General features: G+C 40.4%; 6 protein-coding genes and 1 long non-coding RNA gene across 7 annotated transcripts; 3 read left to right on the plus strand and 4 right to left on the minus strand.

The window, feature by feature from the left end:
• The first annotated feature begins 163 nt into the window (after positions 1 to 163).
• Positions 164 to 3,292, plus strand: LOC114523726 (coiled-coil domain-containing protein 42 homolog). Its single transcript, XM_028544742.1, has 11 exons — positions 164 to 315; positions 450 to 555; positions 946 to 1,050; positions 1,509 to 1,594; positions 1,721 to 1,835; positions 2,013 to 2,144; positions 2,239 to 2,274; positions 2,574 to 2,626; positions 2,727 to 2,795; positions 2,904 to 2,988; positions 3,184 to 3,292. The coding sequence occupies exons 1-11, from the start codon at positions 260 to 262 to the stop codon at positions 3,271 to 3,273; spliced, it is 933 nt and encodes a 310-aa protein (XP_028400543.1). The 5' UTR covers positions 164 to 259; the 3' UTR covers positions 3,274 to 3,292.
• Positions 3,293 to 3,436: 144 nt separating this feature from the next.
• On the minus strand, positions 3,437 to 5,470 carry LOC114523725 (phosphotriesterase-related protein-like). Its single transcript, XM_028544741.1, has 3 exons — positions 5,003 to 5,470; positions 4,524 to 4,824; positions 3,437 to 4,132 (listed from the first exon to the last, which is right to left on the minus strand). The coding sequence occupies exons 1-3, from the start codon at positions 5,438 to 5,440 to the stop codon at positions 3,825 to 3,827; spliced, it is 1,047 nt and encodes a 348-aa protein (XP_028400542.1). The 5' UTR covers positions 5,441 to 5,470; the 3' UTR covers positions 3,437 to 3,824.
• A 392-nt stretch (positions 5,471 to 5,862) lies between these two features.
• LOC114523592 (phosphotriesterase-related protein-like) lies at positions 5,863 to 8,648 on the minus strand. Its single transcript, XM_028544568.1, has 2 exons — positions 7,829 to 8,648; positions 5,863 to 6,830 (listed from the first exon to the last, which is right to left on the minus strand). Exons 1-2 carry the CDS (start codon positions 8,264 to 8,266, stop codon positions 6,231 to 6,233), a joined length of 1,038 nt encoding a protein of 345 aa, XP_028400369.1. The 5' UTR covers positions 8,267 to 8,648; the 3' UTR covers positions 5,863 to 6,230.
• Positions 8,649 to 8,801: 153 nt separating this feature from the next.
• LOC114523593 (phosphotriesterase-related protein-like) lies at positions 8,802 to 10,170 on the plus strand. The gene is made up of 2 exons (XM_028544569.1): positions 8,802 to 9,301; positions 9,527 to 10,170. Exons 1-2 carry the CDS (start codon positions 8,864 to 8,866, stop codon positions 10,121 to 10,123), a joined length of 1,035 nt encoding a protein of 344 aa, XP_028400370.1. The 5' UTR covers positions 8,802 to 8,863; the 3' UTR covers positions 10,124 to 10,170.
• A 66-nt stretch (positions 10,171 to 10,236) lies between these two features.
• LOC114523594 lies at positions 10,237 to 12,542 on the minus strand. Its single transcript, XM_028544570.1, has 5 exons — positions 12,357 to 12,542; positions 11,717 to 11,839; positions 10,952 to 11,197; positions 10,830 to 10,869; positions 10,237 to 10,692 (listed from the first exon to the last, which is right to left on the minus strand). Exons 2-5 carry the CDS (start codon positions 11,835 to 11,837, stop codon positions 10,491 to 10,493), a joined length of 609 nt encoding a protein of 202 aa, XP_028400371.1. The 5' UTR covers positions 11,838 to 11,839; positions 12,357 to 12,542; the 3' UTR covers positions 10,237 to 10,490.
• A 275-nt stretch (positions 12,543 to 12,817) lies between these two features.
• Positions 12,818 to 18,595, minus strand: LOC114523591. Its single transcript, XM_028544567.1, has 11 exons — positions 18,517 to 18,595; positions 17,745 to 17,881; positions 17,179 to 17,496; positions 15,322 to 16,971; positions 15,017 to 15,196; positions 14,693 to 14,947; positions 14,245 to 14,478; positions 13,849 to 13,965; positions 13,518 to 13,745; positions 13,130 to 13,329; positions 12,818 to 13,047 (listed from the first exon to the last, which is right to left on the minus strand). Exons 2-11 carry the CDS (start codon positions 17,866 to 17,868, stop codon positions 13,018 to 13,020), a joined length of 3,336 nt encoding a protein of 1,111 aa, XP_028400368.1. The 5' UTR covers positions 17,869 to 17,881; positions 18,517 to 18,595; the 3' UTR covers positions 12,818 to 13,017.
• A 462-nt stretch (positions 18,596 to 19,057) lies between these two features.
• On the plus strand, positions 19,058 to 20,396 carry LOC114523856. The gene is made up of 2 exons (XR_003687060.1): positions 19,058 to 19,117; positions 19,502 to 20,396. It is a non-coding gene; the product is annotated as an uncharacterized LOC114523856 (long non-coding RNA).
• Positions 20,397 to 20,427: the final 31 nt, after the last annotated feature.

Consider the following 20,427-nt stretch of genomic DNA (forward strand, 5'->3'; position numbering starts at 1 on the left):
ACTCATTACTCATCAGTGAAATGAAAATAACTATTTATTCTATTTATTAGAGTTCACTAGTTTACTAGAAAATAATAAAAATTTAGATTTTTCTCTATACGATGATATTTACCCTAGGGTCAAAAGCCGTATGATACCCGTCGCTAGGCAACCGTGAACGCCATCTTTGATATTCAAACTGAACAATCAAAATATCCAACTTTCTTTGGTGGTTTTTCGCTTTTTTTTCCCAAATTCGCACATTTTCACAAGTACCACGATGGCAGTTAACCTCGAAGACTATTTTCGGACGATATTTGAGGACAAACTCCTGGTGTAAGTGTGTTTTTTCGCGATTTTTTGTGGGTTTGTATTTTTGGGTTGGTGTTGTAATCAATGTCATATGAGATTTGTCGATCTATTTTGGTGTTAAAAGCTTAACCCAGTGTCTATGTTTGTTGTGCTATTAGGAAAATGCCAGAGAAAGAAGACGACCAACTCACTCCCGCAACAAGATTATTGGAAAAACGAAGGGAAATGTCAGAAGTGGAGCAAGCTTTGACGGCACAGAAAGAGGTAAATGCTTCGATGATTGCGATAATTTTTAGCTTGATCTATGCGGCATTTTTTATATTCACAAGCTAGGCTGGTTCCCTAAAGCCTTATCATAGTTATATGTAAAATATTTATATACGATGCTGCAAATTTTGAATATTGTGACGAGTGTTTACTGTTTACATGGATCTATCCACCTATCGGCACCATCTGTCCCTGTCAGTGAAAATAAATATTTAGTTTGTAACACCCTCTACTTTTCTTCCTGGATTTTTACATTTTCAAAATATGGTTTCTCAAATGATTAGGGGAAGGAGTTGACTGAATTATCTCGCAGACTGAATTATTATTTGCCTGAAGTTTGGCCTGTTTGGGTAGGGGAGTTTAATGCCTTGTTTGGAAATGTTCCAGGAATTTCAAATGAAGATGGAGAGCTTACAGCAACGAAGAGAAGAACTAGAAAGAAAGGAATTCCAGTTGAAGGAATCTCTTCTTAAATTTGATAAATTTCTAAAGGTAGTAAAAATAGGACTTGTGTAGTCAGTATATTTATTCTTTCTAGTTTCGGTTGTCGAACTTATTATGTGCTGAATTGAATGCAAAAAAGACTTTCTCTTGCTAACTTTTGGTTTGGCGCATGGAAAGATGTCTGAAACAGGCCATGAATCCATGGATTGTTTATCCAGGGCCGGTTGTTCAAAACCCGGTTAGCTTAACTCTGGGTTAAAGCAAATCTTTACATCGATTTTTTTAATCGCATGTTCACAAAGTTGAATATCTTTTTCCATAAATATTTTCTGGACCGACAAAAGGCATATTTCGTAAAGGTTTTAAAACAAACAGCGGTTTAGAGGCACTTAACCAAAACAGTGGATTAAAATTCAACCCAGGGTTAGCGCTAACCCAGCTTTAAACAACCGGCCCCCGTAGTTTTGAACGAGGGTTTTTGCAAATAAGATTGTTTATTAACTTAGGAAAATGATTCAAAGAGATCCAGAGCCTTGAAAAAAGCATCTGAAGAACGCGACATGAAACGTGGAAAAGACAGAGAAATAAACAGGTGATATATTTGAAGCATTGCAGGGATTAAAAGAGTCCTGCAAATACGTGGATTTTCCATGGCATTTATACCAAGGATTTAACATTTTAAGATTCCTATTAAGACCAGCGTCGTTTTGTCCTTCAGGTTGAAAGAGGAAACTGCAAATTTGGTCAAAGTCCGCGATAAAATGCAGAGAAAACTATCGAGATACGTTGCCTCGCAGAAATATCTGGATAAAGTTTTAGAAAAGGCAGAAGAGGTGTTTAAATTAATTTTGAATAAACAAATTTGCCTTTGAGCAGGTTCTCTGAGCAGTGATTCCAAACAATCACCAAGGCCGGAATGATTTGCGAAACAAGTGAAATATTTTAGTCATCTGTTGCAGGAACGACTTCTAATCTCACATGAAACATTAAGGTCTTTCTGTGTATTTTAGTTCACGGAAATTCGGGATATAATAGCGCGATACGACACCTTAACCGCGACACACCAGGATCTCTTTGAACGCGAAGCGAGAAACCAAGAGAAATACGAACAAGAGAAAGCAAGACTTATGAAGTTCACTGAAGTAAAATAAAACCATCTCGTTGTTTTTGAATCAAATGCATTTGAATGCTTTGCCAATTCTTGCTCTAATCCCACTGTTTTAATATACCTCCTAGGAGAAAAACAACGAAGTATTGAATTATAACAACCAGGTCAGCCATTCATTTCAAAGGTGCATGATCTGCTGACACGATTCAATTCACTTCTGAGGAATGTTTTATAGTCTGTTGACTTGCAATGTTTATGGGCAGCGAATAAGCTAAAGCCAACGCAATACTGCTTCATGCATTAATAACAAACTAGTGAATTGAATCCGACGGAATTGGGTCGTGTAAACAGATCTTTACCAACTGAGGTTCTTTTGCAAAAAGGACCAGAAAAATTAAGATGATTTCGGAATATGAAGGTATAGAAAAAAATCTTATCTTTTTCTCTCTTTCTCTCTACATAGCTTGCTCAACTTCAAACAGAACTAGAGAAAACACAAAGCATTGCGGTGAAATGGTATGCGAACTGACCCGAGACCTTTTTCGAGCGAGTAAATCTGTGTTGTTGCACAAAATTTAAGCCAACCCAATCTTAATTGCTTTTTTTTTTCGTTCAGGGAGTCACAATGGACCCATATCAAGAACACAGCTGCAACGAAAACCCTGCTGTTGGGTAGAATAAAAATGTATGTATATTTTCGTTGCTTCACGGCAAAAGACAAACACGGGCAATGGCCGACACATGCGGTTATACTGCATGTACTAAATCAATATTTTCTTAATATTTTGTCCAGGGCTACTCACAATTTGTTTATGTTGGTGAACGGGCAGTTGAAAACAACGACTGTCATCGAAAATACTGAGAGACAGTTGGAAAAGGTAAGCGGTTATGGTAAATTGATTCAACACTTTCGTGTTGGTTATAAGGATTTTTCCTTCGAAGAGTGAAACTGTCTGGAATTAGGACAGAGTATACTAAACGTGCACGCATTCGCGTTTGAAAATAGAACGTGTTTAACGCCGAAGTCTTGGCGAAGACCTAGTTCATGGTTTCTTTTTGTTCATCGCGTTTAGATCCAAACGTTCATCCAGGATTTATCTCAAATAACCCAAGAGATTAGGCGTGGAGAAACAGCTGCGACCACGTCGATGACCACGTCTTAGTATCGTGCGATGGCGTTTAACGCGCGCTAAATATTAATTTTGGATGGAAGCATGCATCGGCCGTACATCTTAGCATGGCCAACAGATCTCAATTGTTCAATAATTTACATGTAAATAACGAAATTTAGTACTAAAGTAATAAAGAATTAGAAAATAGAGTCTGGTTTGTTCAGTGGTCACTGATGAGAAATGCAATCAGCTGTGTGCATTATCGTTGAAAATATCCACCTTCAAAAAAAACATGGCTAGGAAACAATGTTTTCTGGTTTGTCTACCTTCATGAAACATCGCTACAGGAAACAATGTTTCCTTGGTTTGTCCACCTTCATGAAACATGGCTGGGAAACAATGTTTCCTGGTTTGTCCACCTTCATGAAACATGGCTAGGAAACAATGTTTCCTGGTTTGTCTACCTTCATGAAACATCGCTACAGGAAACAATGTTTCCTGGTTTGTCCATCTTCATGAAACACGGCTAGGAAACAAAGTTTCCTCGTTTGTCCATCTTCATTGAAGAATTTTAGTATAAACTGTGAAAAGTTTGGTAACAATCAATAATACGTCAGCCAACTTTTCGGGTTTGATACCAGAATCTTATCTATGTCCGCCTGCGAGAAACCCTTCAGACGCATCTTCGGGACAGCATAATCCAGGATATGCGCGTAGCCGTGCCCGCCGTATTTGGTGAGCTGGTGACAGGTGTGTACGTCATGAGCTACCAGTATTCTGTCTCCATAACCAGATGCGATCAAGTGAGCAATCATGTCTATTCTCTGGGCATCGCTCAGCATGTCTATGGTGGGCATTTCTTGAAAGTATGAAATTTCCGAACCGAACAAATCGTATTCTAGAAACACACCTGTGGAGAGAGAGAACGGTCTGACAAATGAATTACTTTAGAGTTTAGAGAATTGAATAGTTCCAGGTCTTAACCGAAATATCTTGACTTACTTACCATACAGGAGGAAACTTAAACTAAACTAACTGGATTTATACTGGATAGCTCTATCAGTTTTGAACTGTTCTTCCTAGAGGTTCAGTAAGGATCATCTCTTATTGATCCGGTGTTACTACAGGAGGAAACCTAAACTAAACTAACTTTATTTATAATGGACAGCTCTATCAGTTCTAAACTGTTCTTCCTAGAGGTCCAGTAAGGATCATCTCTTATTGATCCAGTGTTACTACAGGAGGAAACCTAAACTAAACTAATTCAATTATACCGGGAAGAAATATTTTGACAAACACACCTGTTTCAGCCAACTCTAGAAGAGTGTCCTTCTTCGAGATTGTTCGTCCCAGATGTGCAATGACGGTGTGTTTAGCGTCACCACCAGCTTCTTGGAAAATGCGCAAGTCTTCAAACGGGGCGGTGGGGTCACGTCCTGGGTGGATCATCACTGGAGTGTGGGTTTCTGATTGTGCAATCGCCGCTGCACGGAGACTGCGTTTCTCGAACTCTGCCAATGGTAAAGAACAGCCAACCTCTCCAATAATACCTGGCTTCACTTTCGTTCCATCAATGCCGTTATTTATGTCCCCCACAATGGTCTAAAATTTACAAGAAATTGTTGTCTCTCATAAGTACTGTACATGATGATAGTATTAGACTGTTAGTTGACACAAATTGCAAAACATGCTTCAAGTATCATTTGCAGAAAGAATAAACGTGAACACAGATACCCTACGAACATAAATGTATTCAAGGCCAGACAAATCTAACCCTTACCTTGGTCAACTCTTCAACCGAAGCGATCTTCACGCTCTCAGACTGGGTCCTTTCCACATAAAATCCTGTTCCACAAACCACGTTCAATCCACTTAACTTTGCAAACTCTATAAAAGCGGCAATGTCACGGTTTATTCCGAAACACGTATTTTCAACGACAGTACCGCCTCCAGCTTGCTTGAGCAACTTCAGATCCGCCAAAACAGCATCCTTTTCTTCGGCAAGATTGAGATTTGCTACGCAGCTGTAAGGATTGTGCCGAAGCCAGTTGAGATTGCCCAATGTTATCGGGTCGTTCATCTTACTTTTGTCGTCGTCGTTCGGAGGCGACATGGCGCAGTTGGAATAGTTAATGGTTAGGTGTTCATGTGTCAGGGTTATTCCTAAATCTTCAGCGCTCATTGGGCCAAGAACGGTTTCGATTTGAGCTTTCGCCATGTTGTTTTGTTAACAGGATATTTATCGTTTGTTTGTGTCCACTCGACACACGTGTGCAACGGCGCAGATAAGTTATTCGCTTCGTATACTGTATCAATTTACATTTTGCATATATATATATGGTAATGGCGACAGATGGGAGAAACATGATTTTGCAACGATTACTCGAATCACAATGAAATTGTGGTAAAAGTGAACGGTGGAATGTGCCGGCTTTTGGCTCAGATTTAGGCAAAATCTTTCAAGATTGGTTCAAAACCAAGCGATTTAATACGAAGACTTTAGCGGAGCATGTTTGTTCTTTTTGCTGGCGTCCATGATTTTATAGGTCTGTGCTTTGGGAATTGAACGCAACATCATGCTTACCACGTACAAACCTTACATTGGCAACAAAAAAAACCGGGAGACGATTCAAAGGATCGAGTTTTTATTTGATTGATTTTTAATTGAATTAACAAGGCCAGTTGTCTTATTCATTACCCATTCAACAAAACCTCAATTTTTTTTTGAACATCGTCTCAAGCATGAGATTTCACCCAGATCCGCCTGCTTCGTCTTTTCTTCTCCCCCTACGAATCAGGGCTATTAATTCAATGAAAATTAATTACGAGTATATTTGCAATTTGATTACAAGAAAAAAAAATAGAAATAAATTGCCTAGTCTTTAAATAAATGTTCCCGTAGAGCTACATTTTAATAAATCATCGAATAAAATGCATGATTTAGTATACCATGATTATTCTGTGTCACGTAATTTTCTTAATTATTTCCTATCGATTGTCTCAATCAATCAATAGTACGTCAACCAGGCCTTCGGATTTCCCACTATCATTTTATCAATATTGGCTTGAGTCACACCCAACTGCAGCATTCTTGGCACGGAGTAATCTAAGATATGGGAGAATCCAATCCCGCCAAACTTCGTGAGATTATGACACGCGTGTATGTCATGGGATATCAATATTTTGTCAGCATGACCCTGGTCGATCAACTTTATGATCTTCTCTATACGTTGAAGGTCTGACATATAGGGGACAAGGTATGAAATCTCTGAGCCAAAGAAATCGTATTCGATGAAAGCTCCTTCGTCAGCAAACGCGAGTACCTGCTCGTCTTTCGGGAAAACGTAATCCATGTGTGCCATGACCGTCCGTTTTGCGTCCCCCCCTGCCTCTTGGAAAAGTCGCAGCACTTCGAATGGCGCCTTTGGGTCTTCTGCGGGGTGTAACATCACGGGGGTCTGGGTCTGAACTTGCGCAATAGCAGTGGCGCGAAGGCTTCGTTTCTCGAAGTCGGTAATTGGCCAGGAAGTTCCAACCTCGCCAATAATTCCTGTTTTGACTACGCAGTCCTTGAGTTTAATGCCCTCGTTGATCTCCGATATCAGGGTCTGTTTGAAAAACGATGGTTATATGTTAAATTGTTAGCATCAAATGTGTATACTAACTCTCCTGACGAAGGCCCTCAGGTCGAAACGTCGAGAAGTGTCTTATCTATTTTTAGACAGTTGTTATACCACATTTGATGCCAAGTTGTTTGAAGAATGAAGACGCTGCCACGCTGCTCTCTGGTTATGTTAAATTGTTAACTAATAACTACATCGCTTTTTAACCGACCTGTGAGGACTAAAAAGCTCTTGAAACGCAAAAAAGCCAATCTCAAATTGCATCAACTCATAAATCACATTCAGATACTATATATACCAAACAAACCCTCAAAAATCCTTGCTACACCTCGTGGAGCTCTGCTTTGCAGGCTTGCAGTAAAAGCTATTGTAGATCTAGGTTTGGCTCGCATTTGGGCGTATATCAAAGGTGAAGTGTAAAAGATCTTGGCAAAAATTCTAACCATTTTTTAAACGCCTGTCGCGACAGACAAGAACGCTTGTGAGCCTTGCGTAACTAATGACCTTGCAGGAAGTCAGCCATTGAATCGATAACACCAGTAGCGTTCAGATTGCGACGCAGGTTTAACATGTTTGGTGGGTTTGACTTAATTTAACGGCCACCTCAGTTCTACCAAGAGTTCCAGTGATTGATAAGGGTCGGCTGTTGCCACGGCTCATAATTTGTCAATCGTGAAAGGTTAATTTCTTCCACATTATATATTTAAAACCGGAGGAACTTGTTTTTCTTGATAGCCTACGGCTAAAATACCTGAGATGCAGCAGTCAGCAGTCTACTTCAGAACTCGCAGTTTTGCATCTGCTTCGTAAGAATGCTTTCTATCATGGCTGAGCCGTCAGGGGGTCGGTCGTTTAAGTGTTTCTTACAATAGCCTAGCACGTTTTAAAGTGACACAACACACTACCTCGAAAATACAAAAGAAAAACTTCGACAATCGATTAAACAAAGGCATGGCAAGTTTAGCTGTGATCGTGTTTCATACCTCTGTGATCTTTTCAACAGAATTTGACTTCACGTCCCCCGGAATAACCGCATCAACAAAATACCCGGTACCACAGACCAAGTGCACGCCAGAAGCCCTCGATATGTTCACCATTTTTTGGACATCTCGATTAATTCCGACGACAGTATTTTCGACAACTGTCGCTCCACCATTTTGCTTGTAAGCCTTTAGGTCGGCGATCACTGCTTCCTCTTCGTTGTAAATGCTCACATTCACTTTACTCTTGTACAAGTTATGTCGAAGCCAGTTGAGATTTTCCATCGTGATGGGAGCGTGGTATTTCTCTCTCTCCTCGTCGTTGGTCGGTGGTGTTGTGTAGTAACTCACATCCATAACTACATGCTCGTGTGGCAAAGTTATACCTAAGTCCTCGGCGTCTACAGCGCCTAAGACGGTTTCGACTTGAGATTTCACCATAGTTCGATGTTGCTGTGCTAACACGGTCTATTAAACTACAGGAAATCGAGCGTCAGGAGCCAAAATAACGATTGTAAATGAATCGTATTGCAAATGATCAAAGTAATATGCCGGCCGGTGTACTGTGGTGAGTGTGGTCAGAACTCAGAGGCTGAATGGATCAAAATGTTGATCAATTCAGGATTTCAGACATTCCCCATGAATTGCATCTCATTAAGGCATAAGCCTGTTAAACTGGTTTCAAATCCTCAAAATACAATGCACCAAACACCAGGGTATTTCTGTCCAGACACACAAGCAACAAGCCTAAATGTGAAAATGTTTGTTAATTCAGTTCCGACAAGGAAAACACGTGATTTTTATGCCAATATAAACCAAGAATATCAATTTACATGAAGATTTGCAATTTCAAATTCGATTCGTAGTCTGATCTACTGCTGGAATTGTTCTGCTGTTTCACTCTTGGCTTCAATGCACGCCGGCTGATCAATATCGTATTGGATACGATATTGCATTGTCTGTATTGTACAATTTACCGGGATTATCAAAAATTCTTGAATACTCGTAACATAACGCACTATCTAGACTCTAGACAACATGGTAAAATCACAAGTTGAAACTGTCTTGGGAGCTGTAGACGCCGAGGATTTGGGAATAACCTTACCTCATGAGCATGTTGTTATGGACTGCTCGTATTTCGTCACAACGCCAAAAAACGCCGCGGAGAACGAGAGATATCACGCCGCAATCACGATGAAGAACCTCAACTGGTTGCGTCATAACTGCTATAAAAATAAAGCAAACGTGAGTATGTATAACGAGCCAGAAGCGGTGATTGCCGACCTGAAAATTTTCAAAAAAAACGGAGGAGTGACCATTGTCGAAAATACTGTCATCGGAATTAATCGAGATGTTGAAAAAATGGTGAAGATATCAAAGGCATCTGGCGTGCATATCGTCTGTGGTACCGGGTATTTTTTGGATGGAACAATCCCCGGGGAAGTTAGGTCAGCCACGGTCGAGAATATCACAGAGGTACGTATATATCAGTTTATTCAATTGCTACACACTTTGCATGGGATCTGAGTTGCACAATTGGCGATATTTCGACTCTACTGCAAACCTTACATGCTTGATATGTGAAAGTTTAAATGGTCTACAGGTTATCTTCGTGACATATGATCTGGATGGATTATCTGAAAGGTGAAAAAGGTGTCCGTTTTTAAAAAAACAACTGAAATATTTAATATTCTCATGTAGATCATGATATCCGAGATCAACAATGGTATTAAAGGTAGCCAAATCAAACCTGGCATTATTGGTGAAGTTGGGACTTCTTGGCCGATAACTGACGCCGAGAAACGTAGTCTCCGGGCCTCTGCTATCGCGCAAACACAAACCCAGACACCCGTTATGATCCACCCTGGCGCGGATCCAAGAGCACCTTTCGAAATCCTGCGTCTTTTCCAAGAAGCAGGAGGAGACGTCAAACGCACCGTCATGGCGCACTTAGATCGCACAATTCCGAGAAATGAACAAATATTACTAGAACTTGCCGATACGGGAGTTTTCTTGGAATATGATTTCTTCGGTTCCGAGATTTCTTATGTGTCTCCCTTTATGTCGGACGCGCAACGCATTGACAAGATTATGTACTTGATCTCCGAAGGCTACGTCGACAAAATATTGGTATCTCATGACGTACACGCATGCCACAATCTAACCAAGTTTGCTGGCGCAGGATTTTCTCATATCCTTGACTACGCCGCGCCAAAAATGCTGCTAAAAGGCATCGCTCAGGTTGATATCGATAAAATGCTCGTTACAAACCCGAAAGCTTGGTTGACGTATTACTAACAACGGCAGTACTTGCCTGGGAAAGAGGGTGAATAAATAACTTCAAAAGACGTGATCGATTTTTCTTGTTGACAAAATAAGCGATTGTGCGCGTCTCCCTTTAAGAAGCTGGGTGATCTAACTGCGAACATATTTTATTAAATTTTCATTACCTGAAATATAAAATACACATTTACATGTTTTGCACTGAGTTAACATCGAGCTAGGGTTGGAATCACTAGTGCATTTTTATAGATAATATAAATACAACTTTTGAAAGCGTAGTTTTAACAACCGAAGTCTTTTGAGACGATTAAAACGTCTTTAGAGACTCGGTAAGGCTTTTAAGTTCATCTTTTTTGTTCAACAGGCGAAGTCGTTTGATCGCCTAACAGTTTGCGACATTGCATTTGCGTGACTGGGACGCAGGCCCCAGCTTTGCACAATCTTTGCCTCCGCCATAAGGGGCTGGATCTGTACAGGTTCTTATTCTCGTCTCAGTCCCTGGGCCACACGACGCGCTACATCCTCCCCAGGCCTGCCAGTCCGAGTACGAACCGTCCTGGGGTACAATGTGGTTCCCTAGGAACCTATAAGAAAGAAGAAAGGTGGAAGTCGACTGGTCAGGTCCACCCAACTACAAGCTACTAAGGTTACTACCAAGTTATAAATTGGCGATAAAACAGCTGAATGGATGCGTGTTTGTATTCAAAATAATTCCACTTACCTATATACTTCATTCACGTATGGCCCTCCAAGACCATCTCCTGCAAGTGTTTGAGAATTTTGTTCAATATTTTACAACCTTGTGTATATATCACAACATCCAGAGCCTGCGATCCTACTTACCATGACATAAGTTGGACATGCCGTACTTCATGTATTTGCGCTCGCCGTCATGTTCACCCATGCACTCGCCACCATTCTGAACGGCAAATATTTTCAGCCCTAGGTCCCACGCCGCTTCGGCGCACTTCATAAGGGCATTGGAGCGAGCCTCACCGTGACCGTCCATGAGGAGCGGATGCTTATTTTCAAGTGGAAGCAGAGCTTTGAGGTCTAGCGAGTCCTTCCAACATCCAATGCTCTGAAATTCTGTGTAAGATTAGATTTGACATAAAGTTATGAATTATCGAGATTTCTGTATACACATCATGAAATGTGGATAAGTATATTCAAAGCGCTCAATTGAAAAATATGGTACCTAAAATTCGAAATGATTTGAGGATGAATTTTCAACAAACATTAAACGTTTGCTCAGAATGACGGTAGCGAACCTGATGGCTTTAAAGATTACAAACAAACTTTCAGCCCATTGTTGAAACTAGTTTAATCAACTGCAGTTAGATTTAGTGAAAGTCTAGACTATTACGTTTATAGGACAGTTTCGCTGTTGTATAGTATCGTTTTAAACAGGCCATAAACGACTTCTTAAACGCATGGGGAATTCAATTATTCGCTCCTTTTCTTAGCTAATAACAATTCTATCATATTATCAGCCGTCGTCATTCCCTCCCATCCTAAATCTTAGGTTCGCTGGTAAATAAGCATGGAAACCAACTTGCGAATTAAAAGAAGAGGTAAAAGAGTTTTTATAGTTACTTCTTTACTCACCAGCATTCTTTATCTGAAATCGTTCGTCTCTGTTTGGATGTAATTTGTCGAATAGAGGCTCCCCTAATGCCACAGCGATTACAGCAACGAAGAAGACCGTGAACTCAGAACGTCGCTGCATCGCTGAAAAAAGAATTCAACGTTTGTTATCTGATGCAAAAGCGACTAGGAACATAACTATAGTTTATATCTGAGCGAATAGACTCCGTAATCTGAAGTTTTGAAAGCGATTTTGTCCGTCTGAGCTCAAGCAAAACGGAGAAAAGAAAGCGAACAAGTTGAAGGACGAAACGATATTCCGTTTCATCCCTATTGAAGCGACAAATATATTTTTAAATCCACACAAAATGTTAAGTAGAAAACTTAAATTATTTACTATGACTGAACATGCAAGGACGAACAAAAAATTAATATGATAAACAATTATAAAAACATCTGATACCATATGGCTAATAAAAGTTCACAAGTTAAAAAGGGAAACCTTATTAGTTAAGTATATCAATTTGCAAAGCAACAGAAATATTATTGAACTATAAAGCAATAGTTTAAAACTACATAAACATCTGACATATATGAGGATAAGATCATTGTTTCAACTATCTATTGTGATAATAAATTAAACTTATGATTTTAATCTTACCTTTTATTCAGATAACAAGGCTTGCGCTACGAATTATTTTCTGTTAAAAAACCCGCGAATTATAGAAGATATTTTTTGTAATATTTTTATTTTAATTGTGTAATTGTTCCACCATTATTAACAAGCCTTTTGAACAAAGCAGGTACCGGTTTGCGCCAGAACCATTCAGCCCGATCAGCCTTTCAAACAAACTTTCACACATGCGCAAGTGAAAAAATAACGTAGTCAAATTTGACAGTTAACAGTGAGGCCATGTTACGAGGTTCCGTTTAACAGAATTTTCGGTGTCCGTTTCTTATAACTTCCACTCGCAATGTTTTGCCGTTTTTCTCAAAGTTGAGACAAAACAAATGGCGAAAAATTACGAACATCTTCATCTATTCGGTAAATGTGTTTTTTGTTTGCTTTTAAAAATCTATTTACAATAAATTTGACGGACTAAATGTCTACACCCTTGTTCCCTGCGATAACCCGAGCCTTACTATATGCAAAAGCAAGGCTGTAAAAAACCGCTTGTCGACAACATGTACCATATGTCCAAAACATACAGTTTTTCTAAAGTTTGGCTGGTATACTTAACAATCGTCGTCTTGAAAACGTATGCAGATCAGAGATACATCTTCTCCATGTGATAACGATAGCTGACCCATATGATCCGGGGTCACTGATCCAGTTTTCCTAGAAGGTTGCCCTGGAAAACAAATTTAAGGAATAAAGTTAGTTTAGTTTAGGGCTAGCGCGTTATCAAAAGCTTTTTGCATTGTATTGCTCACCAATTTTGATATGATTTTAGAAATCCTATCTCTTCTAGCGCCATCCACGTCTTTGGTAGTTCCTAGTTTCACGTTGTTTGTTTTGGCAGCGCTGACCGCAGGTTTGCTGGTTGTTGACTTTGCGTTGTTCAACTTTGATTGAGGCCGAGTGTCTTTGCGAATTGCGGTCTGGGCATCACCAGAAACACTCTGCCGCGGTCCTAGATAAGTTAACCAAACACGATTAGCGCTTTACGGTGGACATCCGCCTGTCGGGTGGAGTCCCAGTATCCCAACATATCCCATTCTGTCACATCTCACTCCCTTTTATCTTCTTCTATCCCATCCTATTGCTCAAGCCAAATCGAGTATCGTTTGAAATTAAACGCTGAGAACTAATTCGCTTTACCTGGGCAGTTCGAGGAGCATTTTTTAGTCTGAAATGTAACGCCATGACAGGTTTGCCAGCCGCTTTGCGCGTGCGTATAAATGCACGACCGCTGTCTTGTTTGGGTACCCAGTCCACAGGAGACAGAACACGCTGTCCAACCGCCCCATGGGGAAAAGTACGGAGCATTTGAGGTGGTCTGAGCTTTTTTGGCAGCATTCATTGCGGTTTGTGGTGTTTTCAGCGAGCCTGAAGAAAAGAGCACAATTGAAAAGAAAGGACAGGTAACTACAATCGAACAATATGATTTTCTTGGACAATGTTATGATTTTCTTGGATCATGACAACTTACCAGATATGCCGCTTTTGAGAAAGCCAGCTTGCGTATTAGGATATGAGGTAACGGGCGGTGAGTTCCAACTGGGACTTGCCGGCATATAATTCCCAGTCTCAGGACTCGACTTCTGTGCTGTCATTTTTAAGATAAAACGAATTTTTCAGTTGACAACAAATCAAGAATGATTATAATTGTTTCATTCTGATTACGTTACCAGCCAACGTTCTTACGTCGCCAGACTAACTAGGCTTGCAATGCACTTTAAAAGCTGGCATTGCGTGCTATGGCGATGAAGATCTCCTTGAAAGACTCACGGGTTCAGCTTTTGCCCAGCTATCATAACTGTGTTACGTGACAAGACTATATTATGCTAAAAAGCTTTAAAAATTTTAAAGACATCCGTGAACATACGTTTTGAAAAGCCACATATTCTGTCAATGTCTTGAGGATTTAAATATTTATCATAGATGGATAAATCTCCGGCCTTGAAGCGGGCAAAGTTACTTTGCGGGTTTCCGTTTGCTCTGCCCAGCAATAGCTTCGTATTAGTGTCACTGTTGTGGCATCCAGACGTATGGCAACTAATGCACTGGTCATCGTTCTCGGTCGTTGCTACCAGCTTGCAATTGATGTACATGTTCAGCTCTGTAAAAGTGAGATATACATTTTGAGATGAGAGACCTATCCAGTTTATAAATAAAGTTAGTTTAGTTTAGGTTTCCTCCTGTAGTAACACTGGATCAATAAGAGATGATCCTTACTGGACCTCTAGGAAGAACAGTTTAGAACTGATAGAGCTATCCAGTATAAATAAAGTTAGTTTAGTTTAGGTTAGGCTAAAGCGAAGGTCGTTATCTACCTCCATCTTTATGATACGTCAAGACCACATCTTGCCATTTGTCAGTCACCAGCGGGACAACTAGACAGTAAGCTTTATCCTTGATAGCCACGTCCGCTCTAAGTTTATTGTCCATCGTATATAGCGCCACCCCCCTGGAGTTGAACGAAGATGCACCACTGTCAAGTATGTACCGGGGGGAACGATACATGGTTGCCGCAGGATCAACTTTGATTGTCATTTCAACTGAGAGACCGCGCGAGCAAAGTTCGGGATCTGGAAAGAAAAACTGGTTAGATCTGATCACAAAACGGAATGGCTTTTTGAATAAAAAAACCTGTTTACCGCTCACGCATGTTCCTGCATAACTACCGCCGTCCATATATGTCGCTGTACCATCAAAACCAATCGAGGCACGATTGAGACGTATTCCTCCCTTCGCAACGAATTTTCTGCCATGGGGGGTTCCAGCAACTTCTCCGTTCCTAATTTCATTCAATATCCAATGATAGGTCGGCTTAACATCTACACAATAAATTTAGAAAGAAATTTCTTGGATTTCTCCATATTGTAGAATACTACCTACACTTGACCACCACGTTTGAGATATCTTTCTCAGGTAGTCAAATATTAATAATCGTGCTACCAACCTTTCTTCTCTTCCACGGTACGAGATCTCTGCACTCCCCCGGCACCATTTGAGACTTGCTTCACGAACTGGTTAATATTTATACCATTCTGAGGGGGTGCCTGTGGAACACTCGCAGCCGATGGGTTTGGCACCGAGTTAGGAGCCTGGTACTGTGCTGCTGACGTGCTTGTTGCCGGGAAACCATAATTTGGGTTTGCGTAAGCCGGACTGTTAATTGCCTGGTAATTGGGATTTGAATAGGGCTGACGGTTGAAGAAATCATTGGGTCGGTAATTTCGTTTTATTTGTTCACCGTTTCTCGAGATATTTGATAGGAGGATAACATTCGGAGTGTTTTTCCTGTTGATGACGACAGCATCGTTCGCAATGTTCCCGGATGAGACGCCATTTGGGCGACCTCTGGGGATACTTTGGGCTAAAATCGGTCGCGAATTCACTCGACCTCCAACATCCCCTTCGATCGAATACTGGCTTGATGGCGGCCTATAAGGTCGGGCAGCGTTTAGAACGGGCAACAATTTATGCGGGTGGTATTTGAATTGCAGGCTTGCTTGATTCTGTGGTTTGACTCCATGAAGTGTGTTCCCATGTCGCAATGGGTCAAGCGAACCCAGCCTTCCACCAGAACTCGACACCATCTTGCGTCCCACAGTTACGGTTCCGTTGATTTTACCCCCACGGATAACCACCCCCTCACCCACCTCACCACCAAGAACCTCCCCTCCAAGAATGGTCCCACCGGTTACTCTACCGTTCCAAACTATCCCCCCAAGAAGTTTACCTCTTTCCATAACTCCACCTTTGAGAATCCCTCCATCAATCGTTCCCCCCTTCAACATTCCTCCCTCCACGCCCCCAGCCTTAAGCACACCCCCTGATACAAACCCAGATGACACGTGCCCACCTAATATCTCCCCACCTGTGACTGTACCCCCGGTAATATTTCCGCCTCGTATCACACCACCTTTGACCGTGCCATTATGGAGAAAACCCCCGGCCATATCACCATCTAGGAACAATCCCCCGTCTATAAGACCTTGGGACATTCGCCCACCTTTGACAATGCCACCTTTAATTGTACCTCCGGAGATGAGCCCACCTTCAATATCCCCACCGAATATATTCCCCCCGGAGATTTGCCCACCTACTATCTGACCTCCTTTCACATTCACTGAAGCCGAACTTGCTCCCGTGTCCCCATGTCTGCCCGCTATTTTACGCGCCACAGATTGCTTTTTCTTCCTGGAGTCACGATCGTAAAACATCGTTAAGCGTTCGCCAGATTTTCGTAGCTTTTCCGCTGAACTGTCGTCGGATTCTCCAAGAAGTAATTTTGAGCTCTTCGGGAGGATATCGTCGTCATCGTCAATATTCAGATCGGGCAAATCAAAAAGATTTGAGGCTCCGACACTGCTTGCGAAAGAACGATGCTTTGTGCTCTGGGCCTTCAACGAACGATGGTCTGAATTTTTGGACTTCGCATCCACAACTGTGGGTTCTGATGAATCAATTTGAACTTTTTCTTTGTTCAGAGGTGATACTGTGGTTTTTGAAGACATATTCTCCTTGTGGTCGGCAGGTTTAACGATTTTTAATGACTCGTTTTCATCAGTTGATTTCGGTTTTGCGATAAAGGTGTCAATCTTTCCTAAAGAAACGAACAACACAACGACTCTTATTCCACATTTCCAGTAAGGATCATCTCTTATTGATCCAGTGTTAATACAGGAGGAAACCTAAACTAAACTAACTTTATTTATACTGGATAGCTCTATCAGTTCTAAACTGTTCTTCTATGTGATCATCTCACAATACACCAAGACAACAAGGTGTTCTAAAGACAGTTTCAACTCACCTTCTTCAACCAAAGACGGCAAACGAACTGGTTTCGATTTGACATTTTTATGACGGGCGTTTCCAACTAAATTTATATCTTCACTTTCGTACTGGCTCATGTCATTTTTACCAATTTCTTCTTTTGCTGTGTTTGGCGAGCTTGCATCGTGATTGAACACAGGTCCTCCATCATCCAACTCGTGCATAACAGCCTCTTTCTCAGCGTTTGTGTTGAATGTCGCTTGGCTGTTCTCGCCCAAAGAGTCCGCTTGAATACCGCCAAATAACTGTGACTGTGCATCGTTTTCGTCTGCCAACACTACAGGGTCGGTTTGGTCTGAAAATACACATGGAAATGAAAGAGTGCTTGGTATGGAGCATTCTGATCTCTGGATCATGACTGGATGACACAGGGAACAGCGAGATTTTCAAAACAATGAAAAGACAATGGAACATTCTGATCTCTGAATGATGTCTGGATCACATAAAGAACAGAAGGAATCTCAGAGCAATACAGATGCAATAGAACATCGCTGTATCCTGACTACTTCGTAGTACCAATGAACTATGTCTTAGGTAACTAACCTTTTTTAGAAGCGCCTTCACTCTTTCCTCCCCACTTGTGGATGGAGTCTGCATACGAGGTAACGAACGTGACTGCATACAGCCGTAAGAGCAAAATGCAGAATAAGGCCGCTTGACGCGTCATTGCCAATGCTCTTCTGCATAGAATATAGAATAAAATTGTTAGATTGACTGCTTGTAAACCAAGGGAAAACTCTTGCAGATTATCTGAAGTCTTCCTTCTGTCTTGTAAGGAACAGATTATTTAAAGAGAAATGAGAAAATAATGGACGTTATGATCGTAATTGTAAACAAACAGCATAAACAAAAACAGAGAGGTTTACAAATAAACGTTTTTCATTTCGGAGAGTTGAGAATGCTTCGAGCTTTTTTCTTTCGAAACCGACACGATATTCTTCTTAGAAGGATGAAGGACAATGGAATTTGGTTTGCTTTCATAAATAAACAACCTGTGATCTGTAGTAGAGCTATGTGATCGTACTTAAGACTCTTCCCAGGAAGTCATATATTTCATTCACGGTTAGCAAATGAATGATTTAAACCGTCGTATAGAAGAGACTTACTGGTAAGATTCAAGGCAGGACGTTTGAGAGAGGATTGTTACAATTAAACCTCAGTATATGATAGACGATTTAAGATGTTATTATATTAATTTATCGACAATACATTCAAAGATAATCTACAGTTTATCTATACTTACACATGTGAGTAGAATAAGAAAAAAAATTGAAGTAATGTTTTAAACAGACAAACAATTTTTTTGTCTTCTTACCTTAAATTCCGTGGATTTTACGTATACGTTGTTAAATAATTGCCCGGTGACATTTTAAACCACAAAATCTCACGTGAAAGGACCCGAATACCCATGCGCAAACGTCGACTGTTCATCTAACCGAACAAGTCAAAAAGTGTGAAAAAACAACAGAGTTAAAAACAAGGAACAAGCTGTGAAGTTTGAATGTGAAAATATTCTCTCCGTTAAAAAATTAAACGTGTTTTATTCGGGTATAATGCGAACTATATATTTGTTGGTTTGGCGGGAAAATATTCTAGTGTAAGAAATAACTAACCGATAACTTGGATAAAAGAGTTTTCATTATTTAACAAGATTTTGAAAGTGCATAGACAATTAAAAAAGTGCAAAATAATATTGCTTTGCGGGCTATTAAGTTGGTTGCTATCAAAAAATTAAATCTCAAAGGTATTTGGCCAACACTTGTTACAAACTCATTACCTGCAACTGCTAAGGCATCTCAGCGAATCGTTCTTGACGAATTTCTGGTTGTTTTGAATAATTGATAAGAAGAATAAAACAAAAACAAACTGGGACAGAAACTTCGACGAATGTATAACACAGAATAAAACATTTTAAGGTATGTATATGCCTGTTCTTAAATTATTCGGCCAAAAATATTGATATTTATAACGAAAGGGAACTTGTCAAAATGAATTTGCGCTTCGCGAATGAGGGGTATTCGAAAGAGTAACATTAGTAAACTTAAAGATGCAATGTACATTTTTTAAAAGAGAAGTACGTTATATATTCATTAAGACTAAATAAATATAGAGGAGATAACCTTATATAGTTTATTTAAGTGCAATGATGGCTAAGATTTTTCAGTGGTAATTAGGTGATGTGTTTGATTATAATAACTCGTCCCAGACCAGTTGAGGTGAATCAATGCCGTACAGGTTCTGGTGAAAGACAATAAGCCTCTCATAAATGATGATTCACAAGTATTTTTGCATTATTTTAGGTGTTAAAGATGTATTATTCAATTAGTTGCCTATTCTTGGCCATAATATGCCAAGTACTATCACCGCTCAGCTTTGCAGATGAAAGCTTTGTTCTCGAGGAGTTCCGAGGCTATCCGATGTTTCGCGAAGATGAGATCCGAGGTCGGAGAACGGTCGGGAATATTATGCGTAGTATGGGCTCGGACGACATCGACGATTCCGACGTCGGCCGATTCGACAGCTACTGGGACTCGAGCGCTCGGAAAAAGTCCGAAACTTATTTCACCAATGAGCAAGTCGATAGAGTTCTCGAGGAAGCCTTTCGGGACAAGCCGTTCGCCGAGGAGTCCACGGGTACGGTCCGAGCCAACGTCGGAGAAAGTCTTATTGGCAAGCATGCGCACGATGGTAGTATACCGCTGAGCATTATCGAAAACGAACGCAACGGAAATCCGTATCAAAGAGACATTGTGGAAAATGAACTAGTAGAGTCGCCATTTTCTGATATGGACACAGGAATGAATATTGGACGAAAGTTTAGGCACAAAGTTGTCTAAAAATACTGAAGCAACATGTCTTGTGCAACGTGACATCAAAATAATTTAGTTATCTAAGTAGCATTTAGTATATAAAAAATTGGAAAGTTTGAATGTACAGTTTGGAGTTAAGACGTTGTTTTTTCTTACAAACGAATCCTTCCGGGCCAACTTGGGCTAAGAAAACATTGCTCTTTATCTATTGCAACGCTGGATTTGATCAAGACAAGTCATCTTATTTTTTATCAAATTCATCTTAACTGAAGGCCCGCGCGCGTTTGGACATCTTTAGCATGTATATAGATAGATAAAATTTTCAGTCAATATCTAAAATGTTGTTTATTTTTTTGCTGGAAATAAACTAGAATTTCCTTGTTAATATATAGCTATTCTAATTTATGCTTTTCCTA

Source organism: Dendronephthya gigantea, unplaced genomic scaffold, assembly GCF_004324835.1.
Source record: "Dendronephthya gigantea isolate DGI-Jeju-01 unplaced genomic scaffold, DenGig_1.0 000028F, whole genome shotgun sequence".
In the NCBI taxonomy this organism is placed as follows: Eukaryota; Metazoa; Cnidaria; class Anthozoa; order Malacalcyonacea; family Nephtheidae; genus Dendronephthya; species Dendronephthya gigantea.

Coding starts and splice junctions, on each gene's coding strand:
- LOC114523594 (XM_028544570.1), bottom strand. CDS start 11,837: ATGCAGCGACGTTCTGAGTTCACGGTCTTCTTCGTTGCTGTAATCGCT. Junction 11,198..11,716: donor ATTTCAGATAAAGAATGCTG/GTGAGTAAAGAA, acceptor AATCTTACACAG/AATTTCAGAGCATTGGATGT. Junction 10,693..10,829: donor TACGTGAATGAAGTATATAG/GTAAGTGGAATT, acceptor TCTTTCTTATAG/GTTCCTAGGGAACCACATTG.
- LOC114523593 (XM_028544569.1), top strand. CDS start 8,864: ATGGTAAAATCACAAGTTGAAACTGTCTTGGGAGCTGTAGACGCCGAG. Junction 9,302..9,526: donor CGGTCGAGAATATCACAGAG/GTACGTATATAT, acceptor ATTCTCATGTAG/ATCATGATATCCGAGATCAA.
- LOC114523725 (XM_028544741.1), bottom strand. CDS start 5,440: ATGGCGAAAGCTCAAATCGAAACCGTTCTTGGCCCAATGAGCGCTGAA. Junction 4,825..5,002: donor CGGTTGAAGAGTTGACCAAG/GTAAGGGTTAGA, acceptor TGTAAATTTTAG/ACCATTGTGGGGGACATAAA. Junction 4,133..4,523: donor TCTAGAGTTGGCTGAAACAG/GTGTGTTTGTCA, acceptor CTCTCTCCACAG/GTGTGTTTCTAGAATACGAT.
- LOC114523592 (XM_028544568.1), bottom strand. CDS start 8,266: ATGGTGAAATCTCAAGTCGAAACCGTCTTAGGCGCTGTAGACGCCGAG. Junction 6,831..7,828: donor CTGTTGAAAAGATCACAGAG/GTATGAAACACG, acceptor TTTTTCAAACAG/ACCCTGATATCGGAGATCAA.
- LOC114523726 (XM_028544742.1), top strand. CDS start 260: ATGGCAGTTAACCTCGAAGACTATTTTCGGACGATATTTGAGGACAAA. Junction 1,051..1,508: donor AATTTGATAAATTTCTAAAG/GTAGTAAAAATA, acceptor TTATTAACTTAG/GAAAATGATTCAAAGAGATC. Junction 2,145..2,238: donor GACTTATGAAGTTCACTGAA/GTAAAATAAAAC, acceptor TATACCTCCTAG/GAGAAAAACAACGAAGTATT.
- LOC114523591 (XM_028544567.1), bottom strand. CDS start 17,868: ATGACGCGTCAAGCGGCCTTATTCTGCATTTTGCTCTTACGGCTGTAT. Junction 16,972..17,178: donor GCCGTCTTTGGTTGAAGAAG/GTGAGTTGAAAC, acceptor TCGTTTCTTTAG/GAAAGATTGACACCTTTATC. Junction 15,197..15,321: donor TACCGTGGAAGAGAAGAAAG/GTTGGTAGCACG, acceptor TTTATTGTGTAG/ATGTTAAGCCGACCTATCAT.